The 17,324-nt window shown below is 37.8% G+C and overlaps 2 protein-coding genes and 1 non-coding gene across 5 annotated transcripts; all 3 read right to left on the reverse strand.

The window, feature by feature from the left end:
• Window positions 1-1,579: 1,579 nt before the first annotated feature.
• On the reverse strand, window positions 1,580-9,045 carry kansl2 (KAT8 regulatory NSL complex subunit 2). 2 transcript variants are annotated; one of them, XM_046869581.1, is made up of 11 exons: window positions 8,919-8,935; window positions 8,661-8,794; window positions 8,200-8,460; window positions 6,899-7,074; window positions 6,295-6,409; window positions 6,022-6,185; window positions 4,871-5,037; window positions 4,395-4,491; window positions 3,877-4,130; window positions 2,477-2,656; window positions 1,580-1,915 (listed from the first exon to the last, which is right to left on the reverse strand). In XM_046869581.1, exons 2-11 carry the CDS (start codon window positions 8,762-8,764, stop codon window positions 1,829-1,831), a joined length of 1,605 nt encoding a protein of 534 aa, XP_046725537.1. In that variant the 5' UTR covers window positions 8,765-8,794; window positions 8,919-8,935; the 3' UTR covers window positions 1,580-1,828. The 2 variants fall into 2 exon arrangements, with proteins under 2 accessions (XP_046725537.1, XP_046725538.1); XM_046869582.1 differs by lacking the exon at window positions 8,661-8,794 and having other exon boundaries at window positions 8,919-9,045.
• LOC124399362 lies at window positions 4,200-4,336 on the reverse strand. Its single transcript, XR_006928219.1, has one exon. It is a non-coding gene; the product is annotated as a small nucleolar RNA SNORA2/SNORA34 family (small nucleolar RNA).
• Window positions 9,046-9,073: 28 nt separating the features above from the next.
• On the reverse strand, window positions 9,074-17,318 carry mlh3 (mutL homolog 3 (E. coli)). 2 transcript variants are annotated; one of them, XM_046869576.1, is made up of 13 exons: window positions 17,171-17,318; window positions 12,879-15,289; window positions 12,648-12,749; window positions 12,487-12,551; window positions 11,637-11,741; window positions 11,442-11,520; window positions 11,292-11,360; window positions 11,028-11,136; window positions 10,377-10,536; window positions 10,253-10,276; window positions 9,926-10,004; window positions 9,649-9,797; window positions 9,074-9,389 (listed from the first exon to the last, which is right to left on the reverse strand). In XM_046869576.1, exons 2-13 carry the CDS (start codon window positions 15,286-15,288, stop codon window positions 9,318-9,320), a joined length of 3,423 nt encoding a protein of 1,140 aa, XP_046725532.1. In that variant the 5' UTR covers window position 15,289; window positions 17,171-17,318; the 3' UTR covers window positions 9,074-9,317. The 2 variants fall into 2 exon arrangements, with proteins under 2 accessions (XP_046725532.1, XP_046725534.1); XM_046869578.1 differs by lacking the exon at window positions 12,648-12,749.
• Window positions 17,319-17,324: the final 6 nt, after the last annotated feature.

Consider the following 17,324-nt stretch of genomic DNA (forward strand, 5'->3'; position numbering starts at 1 on the left):
AGTTTATTGGCCAAGTATGGCCTGTTTCCTTATTTCCTGACAGATTAAGGAGATGAAAGGTCTGGAGATGATTTCAGGTTTTAAATTTGCATTTGGTTGATGGGCGTGGGAATTCTCACTATGCAAAAGAAAAGGTGTCGACGCAAGTAAAGGAAGCAGTCATTAGCCTGAAACAACAAAACAGAGATCCGAGATCAGAGAAATTGAGGAGCTGTGAAACAAACAAGGCTCAGCAATGCCAAAAGGCTTGGAGGAACAAGGAAGACAAATTAGGATGATCATAGAATTTTTTTCCTCTACAAAGGAAAAATCCCCTTCCTCTAACCCAGTCAAGAAAGTCTACAATCAAGAAAACGTTCACCCAAAATGCAAATGCAGTCCAGATTAGTCTGTTGTAAACAAATAAATAATCCTAGAACAAGATTTACAGGGACAAAATGGAAAATTAAAGTCTCATGTGACATTTAATCTGTTAAATTATTATATTCACTCACTGTTCTATATCCTCTATGTATTTCCTAAATTCATCTGAATGCAGATGAACGTTTCCCAATAAATACATTTAGGACAAAGAAAAAGTCCAGGGGGAAAAACACCCAGGCAAAACCCAGTGTTATTGTAATGAATACTACTATTGAACAGGAAATGTCCTAAAAAAAAAAAAGGAGAGAAACTATATAAACAGGTCCACATTATCACATTAAAGCAAAAGGCAAGTTTTTATTCCACACAAGCAGCAGCCACACCTGATTTCACCCATTTAATCAGTTCAATCTTGACTTTCAATGTACTACCAGGTGTGGCATCTGCTTAGATGGAATATGAATTCCTACACCCACACAAGCCCTTTACAGATAAGATGTGCATTTGTCATGGGTGTTCCAAATAAATACGTGTGTCAGGTAAATCCCAATAGACTAACATTCTTTAAAAAAAAATAAAAAAAATTAAAGAAGAGGGGGGTCCCCAGAGAAACACACACCATATATTAGAGGGGAGGGGGAGGGGGGTTGTCCTGGATAAATGCATATAGGACACCAAAAACAGAGACAAGTTTCTATAGTGCAACAATCCTAAAGGTTCTTACAGCACAGAATAAACATCCCAAAGGAACATGCACATGTAAGAGGAAATGAATATGGGTTCAGCGGATAAATTCCATGTAATTACACAGGCATTTTGCTATTTAAAAAAAAAAAAAAAAAAAACACGTTTAGCTCTGTATTATAAGCAAAATGTATTAATCATTTAGTTTCAGTAACTTGACTATGCATACCTTTTTTTTTTTTTTAAACCAACTAGGTTGTAATTTATACATTCCAGCTCTGATTTCGATTATCCATGCCATATTAAATCCTCAGTCCCTATTTTAATACTTTACATTCTGATTGGAGGAGTTTCTGCTCCTCTAGTGGCCACTTCCAGTTGTGGCTGGAAATGATTTACAACACTATAATGTCTGAAGTGATAAAGTCATGAGTAACCATTGGCTTGATATACGAAATCGCATTAACAAAGTCTTGCAAACACAAAAGACACACTTTAACATTCACACGCAATAGTAAGCACATACTCCAAATTCCAGACCAGGGTGAGTTCGTTTTATTTCCAAAGAAAAAGACAGACTTGTGGGTTACCAGTAATGTATTAGCACTCATTCCACAAGCTAAAAGCTTTTGGAATAAACGGCAGGACGTTTTCTATAAATATTTTACTTCAAAAAAAAAAAAAAAAATCTGCTTTGTTAAATATGGCTTTTGATAAGACACTGGGGTACAGAAGGTTGTGTAAAAGTCTATAGACAACTGATGATCAGCGTACAAGTTGCTCAAGATCTGGCAACTGTTGTGTCAGGGTTTGATGAACTGTGTGTAGCATCCTCATCTCCTGCTGTTTCAGATATCTCCGACACAGCCTGGGGTAAAAAAAAAAAAAAAAGAAACAGCATTTTAATAGATCTTGGACATCCAAGGTCAGAGTCAGTGTAGTGTCTTAGTGTCTAGTATTAAACTAAGCATGTTCTTAGTAGGTAAATGTGCCATTTTTTTGAGGTAACTGTACAAAATAAAAGCATCATTTTCCATAGTGTAAAGTGGTAACTCAGTGGTTAGGACTGAGCAAGAAGTTCATGAGACCCAATCCAATCATCAAGCAGCAAAGTTTGTTCAACTCAACTGCTCTTAACAAGATTCTGCAATGGCCAAACGTCCTAAATGTATAGTTTCTATAGTAACCACTTCACATAAGATTTAAAACTATCCTATAAACTGTATAGTGGTGAATATTCCCCTATAACAGCATGTCAAAAAAAGTTTTATTTCTTTTATATTAAGTACTAAACATTAAAAGCTATGCTCTTAAGTCAGTATAAATTGAATATCCGTGCTATTTCTTTACCCAAATAAGTGTTGTGTTGCTATAATCAGTGTAAAAATTTTTTTACAATGAATTGCATGTAGTAAAAATCAACATTCACCTGGTCTGCTACAGACAAGTCATCTGTCTCCGAAAGCTCCGGGTCCTGACCTGAGGTCAGGATGTCCATAGGAGCCTCAGCAATGGCACGAATGGTCTGGTCTTCCAGCGCTAATGCAGTGTCAAAGAGCAGCGGTGATGGAGGACACTGCATCTCCTCATCACCTACCACATCCAGATCCTGTAAAATGTTATAGTCAATAAATCTTAACAAAAGCAGTAGAGCAGAGCAGTTAAAAAAAAAAAATAAACTCACAAAGGTGAAATACCAGCCTTAGAATAAAAGGTTCTTCTTATTTTTTATTTAATGCCTGTTCAGGCATAATATTTTTCTGCCCCGTTATCTCAAAATCATTCGTTGCAGTAATCGAATTTAATTTTACAACAGGAGATCACGTTTTTGTTTTGTAATACAGATACTGTGTAATAGTGGCTATGTTTTTAGATTGCAGAACAGGTCAACAAACTTGTGATTTTTAGATAAGACCGAAAGCAAGATTCAGTAGTACTCAAAAGTGTATGCAAGACTAAGTATAGTACAGTGGAACCCAGGTGTGCTGAGATTAATTTGTTTCAAAACCACTCGTGTTCCCATTTGTTCATACTCGCATGTTAATTTCCCATAAGCATGAATGTAAAAGCAATTAATCCGTTCCCAGACCTCAGGCGATCGCCTATTTCAGCCCTTAAAAATGTTTTATGCCTAATTTAACACACACATTTACTTGCAACAAAGTATAAACATAAAAAGTAATAAATTATAAACAACAAATAAATTACTTTATTCTTTTTAATTGTACTTAATGTTGAACCAGATATGCCACATTGCAGATAAAGATTGTGTGCGTACACCACGCTCATGCTTTTCTACAATTTCTCTTTATTTCAATTGTTATTCTTTTAACAACCTTCTTTCCAGCGCTATCACTACACTTCTTGGGACCCTTGATGTTAAATTTATGGTGAAATAAAACAATAACACTAAATATAAAACAGAACAAAAAAGCACATGATTCACACAAGAAAATGACGAGAATGCACTCAGAACAATGTCTATATAGCGACTGAGCATGAAGCGTGGGGACGGAGGTGACAAGCGGCGAGCAGAATGCGTGACTGGAACCAAGCGGCAAAAGAAATGCTCGTGTTCCCGAAATATGCTCGCACTCCTACAAAGATTTTTACTAGTAAAACTGCTCGTACGCCGATATTCTCATACTACACGTCACTAGTACACGGGTTCCACTGTATATAAAAAGTACATAAAAAAAAGTAAACTATAGATTGTATATAGTAGTAAAAAAATAAAACCATTTCTGTACTATTTTTAATTGTCTTCTATTCTTCTCATTTTAACGAACATTCTAGATGACCAAAAGCTCCAAAAAAGGTTCATCGTACATCGCTGAACTCGAGTGGCAGGCTCTCTGTCGGTTGAAGTTCAGCAGCGCTCAGGTACATGTCTGTCGGTGCTAATGAGAGCTGCTCCGGTGCCAGTGGCTCCTGCTCCGGTTGGTACATGGGGGGAGGTAGAGAAAGGTGCAGTGGACATCGTGGCTCTTCCGACTGGCCCATGTGTACCGGCCTGTCACAGGGCACATCCTTTAGGCCTGGACACATCTTAAACAACACTTGGCTACTGTCTTGGTAAATATCTGTTGGGATTGTTAAAGAAAACTGTACATACAAAAAGGTAGCAATGAGGAACATTTGTTTGTTTATTGAAATGTCTCTTTCAACTGAACTGATTTTCCCCCATCAAAAGGTCTTGGAAAATCAACAGACCAATTGAAGACTTCATTTTTGGCCGCTGTTTGAAACCAACAGCTACAGCAAGTTGTTGGCCTTGATTCAGGGCACAAAGAAGGGGTTTTATGAACAAACACAAAAGTGTGCATGCTTGACTTTGAGAAAGATACGAGACACACAGTGTCGAGTCATTGGCAGACAGGGGTTTGAACATCGCGTCCCCTCCACAAAGGAAATGCACCGCTGGCTGGGACGTACTGAATGACCCTGTGGAGAAAGAAAAATAAATAAATAAAAGTAACACCTGCAAAATTGTTAGTCTTAATTTACAGTAATGAAAATCCACCTAATTGACTGTTTATTGGGGTTTGAAGCATAATTTCATTCTACATCAATCGAGATAAAGTTTAAAAGTCGATATGCTGAAACGGAATCTCTTATCTAAAACATGAAGCAGAAAGTAATTCTTATATCCAAAGTAAGGAAAAAAAGTATCATATTACATTTCTGCAATAAGTGATAAGTTCAATGTCTTCAAAAATGTGTTATTGTATTGCAAATTTTGTATACAAAAAAAAAAAAAAAAAAAAAAAGCTGACCCAAACCATTTAAACAATTTAGGACTCCATATGACTCAAAGATGTACCTGTAGTGTTCCTCCCTCGGTCACAGCCTGTCTGCGCTCTCTGAGCTGCCTATGCAGCAGAGCCTCCACTCCGTAGCGCCGCCGGTAACGACGCAACGCCTTCAGCCTCCTCAGATTTTCCCTCTCTTTCATGGACAAACCCTCAGGTCCTGTTAAAAGACTGCTGCCTGACTCAGACAGCCAGTTATACTCATTAAGCGTGTGCCAATAGACAGAGTCGGACATAATCGAACTTATTATCAGCCCACCAGGCAAGTAAAAGCTCCAGTGTGCTGCCTGTGTTTTGGTTGCATGGCAACTGACATAGTACAACTGGCAATTGCCATAAATGTAATAAAGTATGAAAAAGTGGTTACATAGTTAAATGTTTTTATAGACTAAAGTAAACAAAGTGAATTCCCATTCTCTGTGTAGCCGCATCATTATCATCTTCTCCCAAAATAAGTTGTTGGCAAATGTTCTGAATCCTTGAAACTTGGTGTTTTCTTTACCTATCAGGCATATATTTTAATTTGAAAATTATGTGGACAACTGAACATCACACTCATATATGCTTTTTGAACAAGCCCTTTGCTGTTATTATAACCTCTTCTCTTCTGGGAAGGTTTATTAGATTATGGAGTGTGACTGTGAAGATCAGACTTGGATTGGATTGGATTTGGAGGTCTGGGGTAAAGTCTGTGTTTTAGTTTATCCCAAAGGCATTTAGGCCAATATTCGAGTTCTTGCACTCTAACCTTCGCAAACAATGTTTTCATGAGCTTGCTTCGTGCTTAGAAGCAAGATCATGCTGGAACAAGTTGGGGGCCCTTTAGTTCCAGTAACTTGTAATTTTAGAAAAATTAATAATAATAATTTCCGTTCATTTTGTGGTAACAGTGTGATAATCTGGTGCCCGCAGATTTTAGGCCTTTACTTTCTTTTGTATTCAGTGAGCACTATGAAAACAAGAAAGCAAAAAAAAAAAAAAAAAAAAACCAGCAGTTTCTTCAAAAGTCCCAAGCACATTATGTAAATATCCTGCATACAAGAGCCTTCTCAATGGTCATAACTGAATGAACACATCCAAATCCAGCAGTGAGAATAGAAGCTTTATGTGGGGGGAAATTCAAGTTGAAGCACATTATTTATATTAAGATTGCTGAAGTTACCTATTGTGTCATGCTCAATCTTGCGGTTATGCAAGTAGCGTCTCTTTTTCTCCTTCAGCAAGTACTGCAGACGCTTGAACTGGTCGATGTAAAGTGACTGGAGTCTGATGAGCTTTTCACGTGTAATCAGAGCGACCTCTTCTGCAGTGTACACCCCAGCATGCCTGCACACACAAAATAGCATTTAATTTGTATATAAGCATAGCCAGTAGATCTATTCTCATTACTGTTAAATGCATTGAACCAATACTATAGAATGACAAAGCTTCTAACTTGAGAGGGTCTTCGTGGTCACTGTCTATACTGTCCGCTTCACTGTCAGGATCTCCTCTCCATGTCTGATCCAACACCACTGGATCCTGCTCATCTTCACTCCAGCTATCTTCATCTATAAGCGAAAGATCAGAGAAAAATGTAAAAAAATAAAAATAATATAAATATTTGATCATTTAAAATCCTAAATTTTAACTTCAGTTTTGTGGTTCCACTTATACTTTACATTTTCAAGCCCTACTGCAAACCACAATATTCATATGTATGAACAAGTAGACCGGAAAGTCCTACGAGCTGTAAACTCATTTACATTGGATGCCTAAAGGAGGTAGTGTTTAGAATACATAACCAGAAATGCATATGCAAAACTATATCTATTTCCCTATATCAAAAAAAGGTCTTTGGATGAGGCACATCAGAAAGGAAGTATTATCAGAGCACTGGTTCAATAGTAAAAAGTTATTATTACTTGGACATTTGTGAATGCTCTGTGATGTTAAACCCAAATTCACACAATGTGCAAATTAGACAAAATGTTTTAAATACACATGGTGAATCAAAAATTGGTTGAAAAACAGTTAAAGAATTCTGAAAAATTGCCTGCCTAGAATGCGGCTTGCTTCGCTGCGGCCATCTTGGCCATGAGCTCCTAACTCCGCCCTGTTGAACCCACTGAGCTGAGACAGCAGGACCTCGGGAGATGGTCCAGTGGCAGCCTTACGCATCTGCGCCTGTAAAGCCAATGCATTCCTGTGTGCATGTTCAGCACAAAAAGCAACTCTACAGGAAAGGGAAAACAAATATTTTTAGGAAAAACAACAATGTACACTATACATTAAAAACAAAAATAAACAAACTACAGTCTTAATAATATAAAGGCAACAGGCAAAATTGTCTACCAATTTGCTTGTACCTGAAGAACATCAAGATGTCAATGTGGTTCTTATAATAACTCTGAGACCAGTCATTTGTAAATGTATTTTTTACAGTAATGAAAATCACAACCTGCCACATTAAAGTGATACCATCAACAAAATCAAAGTTGAGCCCTATAACAACTTAAATAAATAAGTCCCATGAGTGGAAAATGGATATAAGAAGCCAATTATTATGAATCTAATATACAGTGTATATGCAAACTGCAACATAACAGAAAATCATCCCATCTAAGAAAGTCGCATAAGAGAATTTGTTTGGAAAATAGGTACGTTTGTAGAGCTTGTAGAGCTGTGCCTCAGCAAAAATTTCCCCAGTCTGGCCAATTTTGCTCTGTTAGGTTGATTCAGAGCTTGTCTGAACCGCAGAGCTCTTAAGAACACTTACATACTCAACCGTTAACAAAAAACAAAGCCGAGATTCAGTAGGTCTGCTCTAGCTCTGACTAGTTTTACCAGAAGAACTGGATAATGTCATTATAATCAAAGAATAACTATTTGTTATGGATTGTGTGTGCACAAGTCTGGACCCTGCATGCAGTATTGTGCTCAAAATGAAACAACTTAGGTTGTGTTTATTGTGTTGTTGTGGTTTCTTAACTATACGGTTTAAACTGCAGATCAGAAGTGACACTTCTAGGGTAAATTACTAAGACATCTGTATAATTTACATACACATCCTACTAATAATGGAGACATGTGCAGCTAGACCCCACCAACAAGCATCTAGGAGTCAAAACAACCAATTTGTATAAAAAAAAGGTGACTTTTCAGTGGGACGACCACGTGTACATCACATCAGCGTTCCCATTTGTCGGATTTGTATGTAGATCACTTATCCTGTGACTATAATAATTACTACGGATGTCCCTCAGCAGAGAGACTGGGAGTGAACTTCATCCCGCACAGATCTCAGCACACATCAGCCCTAACAGTGTGAATCTGTCTGAGATGTCAAACAAACATTTACCCATCCTTCTTTTCTGGTTTCGGGGCAGCATTGGGACATCGCTTGCTATTCTTACTAGAGACATAGTTGCACTGCCTGTAAGGAGCATTTTTGTCTTCCAGGATGTGCTTGATGCAGTAGTCCCATCCATCTAAGCGAGGCTGAGTGCACGATCTCTGCGTGAACGCGCAGGTCTGGGGCTCGTGAGCGCGCGCGGCCTGCGACGCCCTACCTCTGCTGGACGGTAGCACGTGGATTCGAATCCGATTCATCCGGGCCACTCTAAGAAAGAACAAAAAAATCGGACCACAAACACACAGAGTGTAAAATGCAGCTATATTTTAGATCCCATTAATATGGTGTTCAATATATAGAAACTAACGTGGACATGAAAACTATATTTCTATACAAATTCAGCTTCTATTAAAATGCTAAATATTTTCTAATGACTATATATTTTTTAATTAAGACTCAAGCATTACATCAGGGCTTTTCCTTTTTTTCCTGGTTGTTTTTTTTTTTTTTGTGAGTGTGTGTCATCCGACAGGCGCCGATTTCCGCAGAACGTCACATACAGGTCGGCCATCTTTGAATGGCTACTGAGTTAGCAAGTTAGCTAACAGAACGCAGAACGGCCAAAATACGATAAAGATATCCAAGAAATAAGATATTATTAAAAATATATCTAAATTGAAAAATTATCTTTTAAAGTCTGTGACTAAGTAAGATTTTAAACTTACCAATATTTATCACTACAGACGGTCCCTCTGAGGCTCCGTTACACACAATGGCAAAAACACCAATTGAATGCCTTCCAAGCAGCACTCAGGCTCTTGCAAAACCCCACCCACTCACAGCAGAGGCCCCGCCCACTCTTCGCCAGGATAGGAGCATTATTGGAGAATTTCCTTTCTCTCAGTCATATAATTGGACAAAGATATAGTGAGTTTGTTCGAGATTGGCCGATGCACCTATCAATCTTGCAACCTTTCTAATCGTCTCATACGAGATCATACCAGTAGTGTTTTGTTTTTAATATGAAATATCTTGCACACGACAAAATAGAAAAAATAACACAGATTTCTATTAAAATAAATAATTTAATTTAAAATGATTGAACTTCATGTTTTGTCCAAAAATTATTTTTTTCCATAAAGTTGCCATGCCTTGTACATTCTTCTCAATTTCCTGAGATTTGGTTTGGGAAGGCTCTGTGGATGAAATAAAATATGCTGAGTGATAAATCATCTTTCCAAAAAAAATAAATAAAAACACATTACATCTGTCAAATCTTCAATAAAGAAACACATCTGTATAAAAAACAAATTTCACTACATTATAATCAGTTTGATTTGTGTAAAATAATAATAATAATAATAATAATAATAATAACTAGCAAACTACTGGATTAAAAAAATAAATATATATAAAGACTAGTACATTTCAGCAAGGAAATGTCATGAGAAACACCTGTTCATCCTCTAAGTGGAGGAGATCAGCTAGAGGTAGAATGGAGGGTCGTCCGTGAGCACACTGAAAAGGTAACTGGCAGGATGAGAGAGATGCCACCAGACTGCAGCACTCCTCTTTACTCAGTTCATCGTTGAACTTAATTGCTCCTGTTGTGATAAAATTTCCACATGAAAAATGTTCAACAAGTCTCAATGATCTCAAGGTACTTATCTCTTCTGTGTGTTTCATTATACACACCACTGTGAAACGTGCAAGTTGAATGCAAAACACTGACCATGACAAGCTTGTGAAGCAAGGACACTGTGGACTGTTAACGGTAAAGTGCTTTTTAGACTTCCTGTTGACTGCAGAGCCTAAAAAAGGGAGATCAAGGGAAACGTCTTAACTTTTAACAAAGACTTAAACGGTGGCTCCAGAAACTTCATAACTTTCTTTCAGAAAAATAAGTTAATATGACTGCAATAAAGAACATTTCACATGAAAAATTTTACATTCAAAATACTGAATTAGTATGTTGTAATGTAATGTAATGATGTATCTCTTAATTCTTAAAATACACTTAATCACCAAAAATGTGTCTTTGTACAAATCTGAGACTTACCTCAATGTGCTCTCGTAAATATTCCTGAACAGTCATAAGGGGGGAGGAAAAAAAAGGAACTCTTATTTAAGCATTTTAATATCCTTAGAGAAAAGAAAAAGCTTTATAAGAGCATGATCCTGACCTCTGCGATTGACTGGATGACACTACGTCTACCACGCCGCTTTTCTGTGTTCTCTTTCTCTACGAAGCATGTGGGGAGTAGCTCCACAAACACACACGATTGCCTGGTCGGAGGGAAGCTTATTTCTAGAGCCATGTCTTTTAGAGGACTTTGATATAACCTACAGAATAATAAAAAAATTCACTCTCGAATAGAAAAATTCACTCTCAATGCTTTGGTTATATCATCATTAAAATTACCAAATGACCTTCAATGATTAACTGTGTAATACATTTTTTTTTGCTTTTGACGTTTTCTAACAGTCTACTCACATTTTAAGTTACAGTTTACTGCATTACCCATAAGGGCGTTTAAGTACAGTATTAATTGTATTTAGCACTCAATTCATCTCTAGCTAAAGAGAAATGCAGCAGCGCTTTAATCTTTTGCCTGTGGAACGGATATTTTATGCTAATACCGCAGGCAATACTATTACGCTAGTTAAATCGTATATTCATAACCAACCGAGCTGAGTATAGATGTATCACATGCTCAAACTCTGAGTCAGTCATTTGTACCAGCATCTCTTTTACGTCCTCGCTGGATTTCTCATTAATATCACAAACAATGAAAGAGAGAAAATGCCTTTTCCTTTAACTCTTCAAAACTAACCTCAGCAACCTGATCTCTTCCTCAGTCATCTGGATCTCCAGGGGAGGACTTACACTCGATCCGCACAGCCTCTTATTACCTGGTGTATCCGGGTGGTCCTCATAAGATTCTAAATCAGACAGAAAGCACCACATGCATGTGTTAGCATTTCTTTGGAGGTGCATACAAAATACAACCAGGTTTTATAATCTACATGAATTTGAACAGCTGTATGCAGCTAAACACAACTGTGAGTGAAAGCAAGTGGCTTTATCTCATGCTTACCCATCACAAGCCCCTCCAATCGAACCCTTTCGTGAGCTGCATGTTGATCGACTAGTACTAAAAGGTTTCCTTGATAAATCAAAATAAACACATCTTAGATTACGAAGTCCTACCTTAATTAATAAAATAGACTTTTCATATAAAACACACTTTCATTAGACCCGGTGGTATTTTGGACTGTAGTTTTAATGAGGCAGGCAAGAAATTTCTTGTCTACTTGATGAATAACCTGAGGCAAAAAAAAAAAAAAAAGCGAGCATGAGGGGGCAGGAATTCCACGTGGGACCCTATGAACAATCCATTTTGCCAAAATGTTGTTTTAAGAGGTTCATGAAAACTGCGTACCTTCATGGAGTGGATCATTTCTTTAGTGAAGCGATAGGGAAAGAGAATGTTGTGGATTTTCACAGCGAGGCCTTCGGCATGGCCACTTGTCACATCCATTGCAACCTTTAAAAGTACAAGAAACACTGAGATAACGTGAGATAATATAGTATTGTGGCATATTGCAACTTTTTCCAAAACAGAATGCAGTACAAAGACTGTTCACAATGTTCCCTCGCAATGACTGTTTTGCCAAATGGTGTCTCTGCATGCAACTTACAACAAGATCAATGGCAGATGGTGGCTTACTCGCACATAAAACCAGGCCTGAATTCACAGCAGACAGTTAACAACCATCTGTTCTCTGGTGGAAATGGAAATGTAACCCTATATGTACTGTAGTAATTGTCAAGTTTTGTATGTCACTTGTAGTTTGAAGCAACTGTAACAATTTTTGGGCCTGTGGTGTACACAATTAAGATCCATTACAAAACAATAGTAAATATCTTCTTTGGATCACTAGTTAAACAAATTAAACAACATTGAATAAACAGATGTGCATAAACCTTGGCTTTGTAATAGCTTTAGTGGCAGATCAGCAAACTCTACTAGCTACATAAATGTATATCGTACAGTTACAACTTCCTAATGTCTCTAAACATTATAAGGTATATTAGTGGTTAAGGCTCTGGGTTTACTGATCAGAAAGTCAGGGTTTAAGCTTCTGTTGGGCCCCGGAGCAAGGCCCTCAACCCACTCTGCTTCAGAGACGCTGTATCCTGGCTGATTTTGTGCATCAACCCCAGCTACCTAACACACTTTGATAGGTAAAGAAACATGTCTAGTGTTAAATAGGCCAGGACTTTCTTACCTGAGGTGGTCGTATAAATACAGGGTTATTCCACTCAGTGTAAAGAGTCGATAGGGAACTGGGACCTTTGACGTTGTTTGTGAGAAAAACAAAAATTTCAATCAGCGTAAACAACACAGTGGGGTTTTTTTATGCCTACACTGACCTGTGACATGCATTACCTCCATTTTCTATGCTTGTGCTATGGACTCTCTCAGCTCTGGGTTTGGGGAGAAAGGGCAATACAAGGTCTGTCTGAAAAGGGTAGCATCTGTACTCAAATCCTACAGGCAGAAAGGCATGACTAACCGATAACTAGTGTGACTTGTCGTATCACTACTTGGAAGACTTGAAACAGACGATAGTCTAGAGATTTCATGGATTGATAGTACACAGGTAGTTGTGCCTCCTACCTGTTTTTGAAACAACACTGATCGCCATGTTGGTAAGGTTTCTGGAGCATGGCACTTGAGTCTCCTTCAGTGACGGATCCTCGTATTTACTGAGACCCGTCACTTGATTGATGTAGACCAACTTTCCCAGTGAATCGTCGTAATGTGTTAGCCAGTCACCTGAAACAGGCTCGGTCTCATCACTCTCCAGGCCCTGGATTTCATTTGTGGTCTGTTCCCCATTTCCTTTTTCGGAGGGCAATGGGTCATGTTGTGATGCAGGGTCAAATATTTGACCTCTGGAGTTATCTTGCTTAGGGGAAGTCGTATTTTTGATGAGCTCAGCATCTTCGGAGGTAGAGGTGAAGGAGCTTGTTGACGTTTCCTGTCTGTTGGGAGCAATAAATGCGGGTTCATCTGAACGGTCACCCTCATGCGGCTTAGTCATTACGAAGTTCTCAGCTATAGCGCCTTCATTGTTCACTGTAAGAGAACTGGAGAACTTCTCTATAGAGTCTGTAGCTTTTGTTACAGGGTTAGACAGTGTCTCATGGACAAGAGTCATTTTTGTATCTTCATGGTCTACCTTGCGAGAGAGCTTTGTTGCTAATGATATTCTGTTCCTCTTGCTTGCTGAGGAACATTGAATCGTATTAAGGACAGAATTGTCCTTTGAGAAAGTGCAATCTCCTCCAATATCTTCAACTGGCTCTTTTTCAAAACAGACCAAATTACTGCTTGGGTCCAAAGCAGAAGTGACACAGGAGTCTGACGGACATAAAACTGCAGGGATTTGTGTATTCATTGTTTGGGGTTTTATTTCAACCTCCTTTCCAAACGACCTCTTGAACTTGTCAAGAGACCCGGTTTCAAAAGACAGTGTTAATTTGCGTTGGGGCGTGACCCTTGTGATCTTTGGGCCGCAGTCGGAGCAGTGGGTCTGACTCTGAGCATGGGGTAAAGTCCACTTTCTCTTCGGTGCACAGCTGCGATTTGGATCAGTGAATCTCTTTAAACTATCATATGCCTCTTTAGGGTCAATGACAGCAATAATGGAATTTTCACTACGTATTATTTTGTTGTTGCCAGCACAAGGTGGTGCGGTATTGTCACGGCTAATAGTGCCCTTCATGTTTTCAAGCACTTTATGCAAAGGTGCATCAATGGAATCATTGTTTATGACTTCTTTTTCGCTGTCTGGATCTATATTTGTTTCAGGCTCTGTATTTGATTGCACTGGTTCAGGCATTTCTTTATCTTGCGTAGTGTTTGGTTCCGGAACTGGAAAACTTCCTGTAGTCTCAGTATTTACATATCCTTCTGAACTGCTTTCCTTGTTCCTAAAGATTTGAATGTCACTCACAGAACACTCAGATACTAAGTTCTCCTTTGTGAGAAACACTTTTATTCCTTCCTCGATGCACAAGAGCACGCCATCCCAGTCTTTGAACTCTATAAGACTCTTCGCTGGCTCCAGGCATACGTCATAATCCGAATACGGACACTTAATATTAATTACGTAAACTGCATGTAAATCAGAACTGCCTTTTTGTTTAGGGCTTGAAATGACAGCGGACATATTTGGATTGTTGGTTTGGACACTACTCAGTCTCCGGAGGAGGCAGTTGAGTAGTTTGTGAAGACGTGTTTTTAAAAGAAGACGTCCGTTCACGAAGAGGAACTGCAGGTTTTTGTTATAGTGTCCCTCCCTGCCAACATGCCCAGTCATTTGAAACTGTCTGAACGTATAATTTACTTCTCTGAGCTTTTGGGCTCTATTTAAACCGTGAATCTGGACAAATCTGTAATAAGTATTCCTGGCTTTAGGAAGTTGTACCAGCAGTGTGTCTGAAAAATCTTTTTTTACAGTAAATGACACCGACGGATGCATCAGTGATATGCCCTCTACTCTCTGGCGAACACGCTCAACCTCCAGTGCAGAGTCCATCCTTTTTCTCCTGACTGGCATGTTGTGAAAGAAGTTAAAAATTTGCACCGTTGTCCCGGCCGAAGGGCGAGTCGTCTCTGCCTCAATAACATTCACCGGCTTACCTTCGTGAAACCTTTTAACAAAGGTTTTCACAGACGTCCTGGTTCGAGAGGTGATTTCTACCATGGTTGCCATGGAGGCCATGCTGGCAATTGCTTCTCCCCTGAACCCATAAAAGCAAAGATTATCCAGGTCCTCAATAGAGCTGCATTTGCTTGTGCAATACCTGATCCCAACCTTCTCCATGTTCTCTTGGTCCATGCCTGAGCCGTTGTCTATGACCTGAAGTTTGCAGGCCTCTATGTCCATCTTCACAGCCACACATGTTGCTCCGGCATCGATGCTGTTCAGTACAAGCTCTTCCACACATTGCTGCAATGAGAAAATGGCAACTCCAGAGCGTAACAGTGACTGAACATCTTTCGACAGACTTCTGATCATTCTGAAATACAGGAAAAATAGTCCTAAATTAACTTTTTTTTTTTTTGGAGATCTGTACCTGACAAAAATTTAGAAACACCTAGGCCTTTATCATTTTTGAGACACATGCATATTTTGTTTTTTTTTTGTTTCTGTTTAGAACAAACTAAGTGAAAGGCAAAAACACCCAAGAATTTAACCATGAATGAATCATGGAAAAGCCTGCCCAGTCACTGGACCTAAATCCTACTGACCTGCTCCAAGATGAACTGGATCGGAAAGAAACAGCCAAATAGTGAGAAATCTTTGGCAAATTTTACAAATGGGATGACAAAATATTCCAGCTGAATGTTTGGAGAAATTAGCTGTCCGGATTCCAGGAGTGTGTAAAACTGTTATTCATGCTAGGGAAGATTTTTTCAAATGAAATAAAGTTAAACATTTATATAATACATTTTATAAGTAAATCAAATAAGAAAATCTTCATACTGTTAATTTACCTATTTTGTGTCATATAAACAAAAGTAGCATCCATATGTCTTTCAAAAACATTGAAAAACCAGGTGTTTCCAAACTTTTGACATGAACGGAACAAGCAAGATGGAGTGCAAATGGAGTAAAACACAGTGAGGTGAGGTGATGATATGATATAAAGCATGGTAACACATTTAATAAAGCATGGTAAATGTATGACGTGAACAGCAGGAGACTATAAAAGAAACCAAAGCAAGGCCACGATGTAAAGTAAGAGAAAGGTGAAAATATTAATTGATGACTCATAAGAATACTACTGCAATTATAAGAATCACCTTTAATGCCAAGTATCATGGGTTACATGTACAAGGAATCTGTCATGGTGTGCTGGTGGTATTGAAATATAAAAACTATATTCAAAAAAAGGAAAAATAAAATAAATTCATAAATAAAGTTAGATTTGGTCTTCAAGTATACAGATATTACTATTATATATTACTATTTATATATTTTTTTTAATAATTAATTAATTAATAATCATAGATTTTAAAATGTATATTAACACATTGTCTTAGGATACATAGTACAGAGATTATGTGTGATTTTGTTACAAACTGGATGAGGTCCAGTGATGGACAATAACAAAGTAAATGTAATTTGTTACTGTACTTTACTGAAGTATTTCCATTTGGGGAGACTTTTACTTCCCTACATTTTAAAGTCAAATATCTGACTTTGTGCTCAACTTTTGCGAAATCAGTCATTGCCGCTTGTAGTATCTACTTGCGAACATATAGTCCAACAGCAAGCAAAACATTTTGAGAGAAATGAATAATGGAAGAAAGTCCTAAATCTTGCCACAACACCCATGGGCTTTTTCGCATGATTTTTTTTACTTTTTAAGTAGTTGAAAAGAAGGATTTGGTCGATCGGTGTTGAACTCATCAATATCATTCTATTAACTGAGTATTTTCACATAAACTGAGTTGATTAAATAAGAGTCCTATGACAAAAATAATAATAGGAACATTATATCCATAATAAATCATAACCCTGAATACTTAAATACACTTAAAGGCAAATCATTTTGTACTTTTACTAAAGGAAGCACTTTTACAATTACCAGAATAATATTTTGCCAAAATTATCTCTACTTTTACTCCAACACATGATTTGTGTACTTCGTCGACCACTGTTGAGGACCAATACTTTTAGGTAATGAAAGGCTCAATAATTATATTCAGAATGCTATTAAATGTTAGTTGAACAAAATACAAATATAAGATTGTGTTGGTCCATATCCATATCTAAATCCTGCAGATGTGTACTTACACTTAAACATATTACAAGCTATCAAACCGGTTCACACACAACATAGAGCAAATAATGAATGAAATGAGAAAATACACTAAATATGATCGCTTTTTACCTCGGGTCTCAATCAGGTCATATTTAAGAATGTTAGTGAACAGCCATTTCATATTCTGGGATAAAAATCAATACAAGATTCTCTTTATTTTCCAGGTCTTTCATGGAAACATCTTTGTTTTGCACTCTTCCGGAAGTAGTGCGTCCTCTTCGTG

The sequence above is a fragment of the Silurus meridionalis genome, chromosome 16 (genome assembly GCF_014805685.1).
Source record: "Silurus meridionalis isolate SWU-2019-XX chromosome 16, ASM1480568v1, whole genome shotgun sequence".
NCBI lineage: Eukaryota > Metazoa > Chordata > Actinopteri > Siluriformes > Siluridae > Silurus > Silurus meridionalis.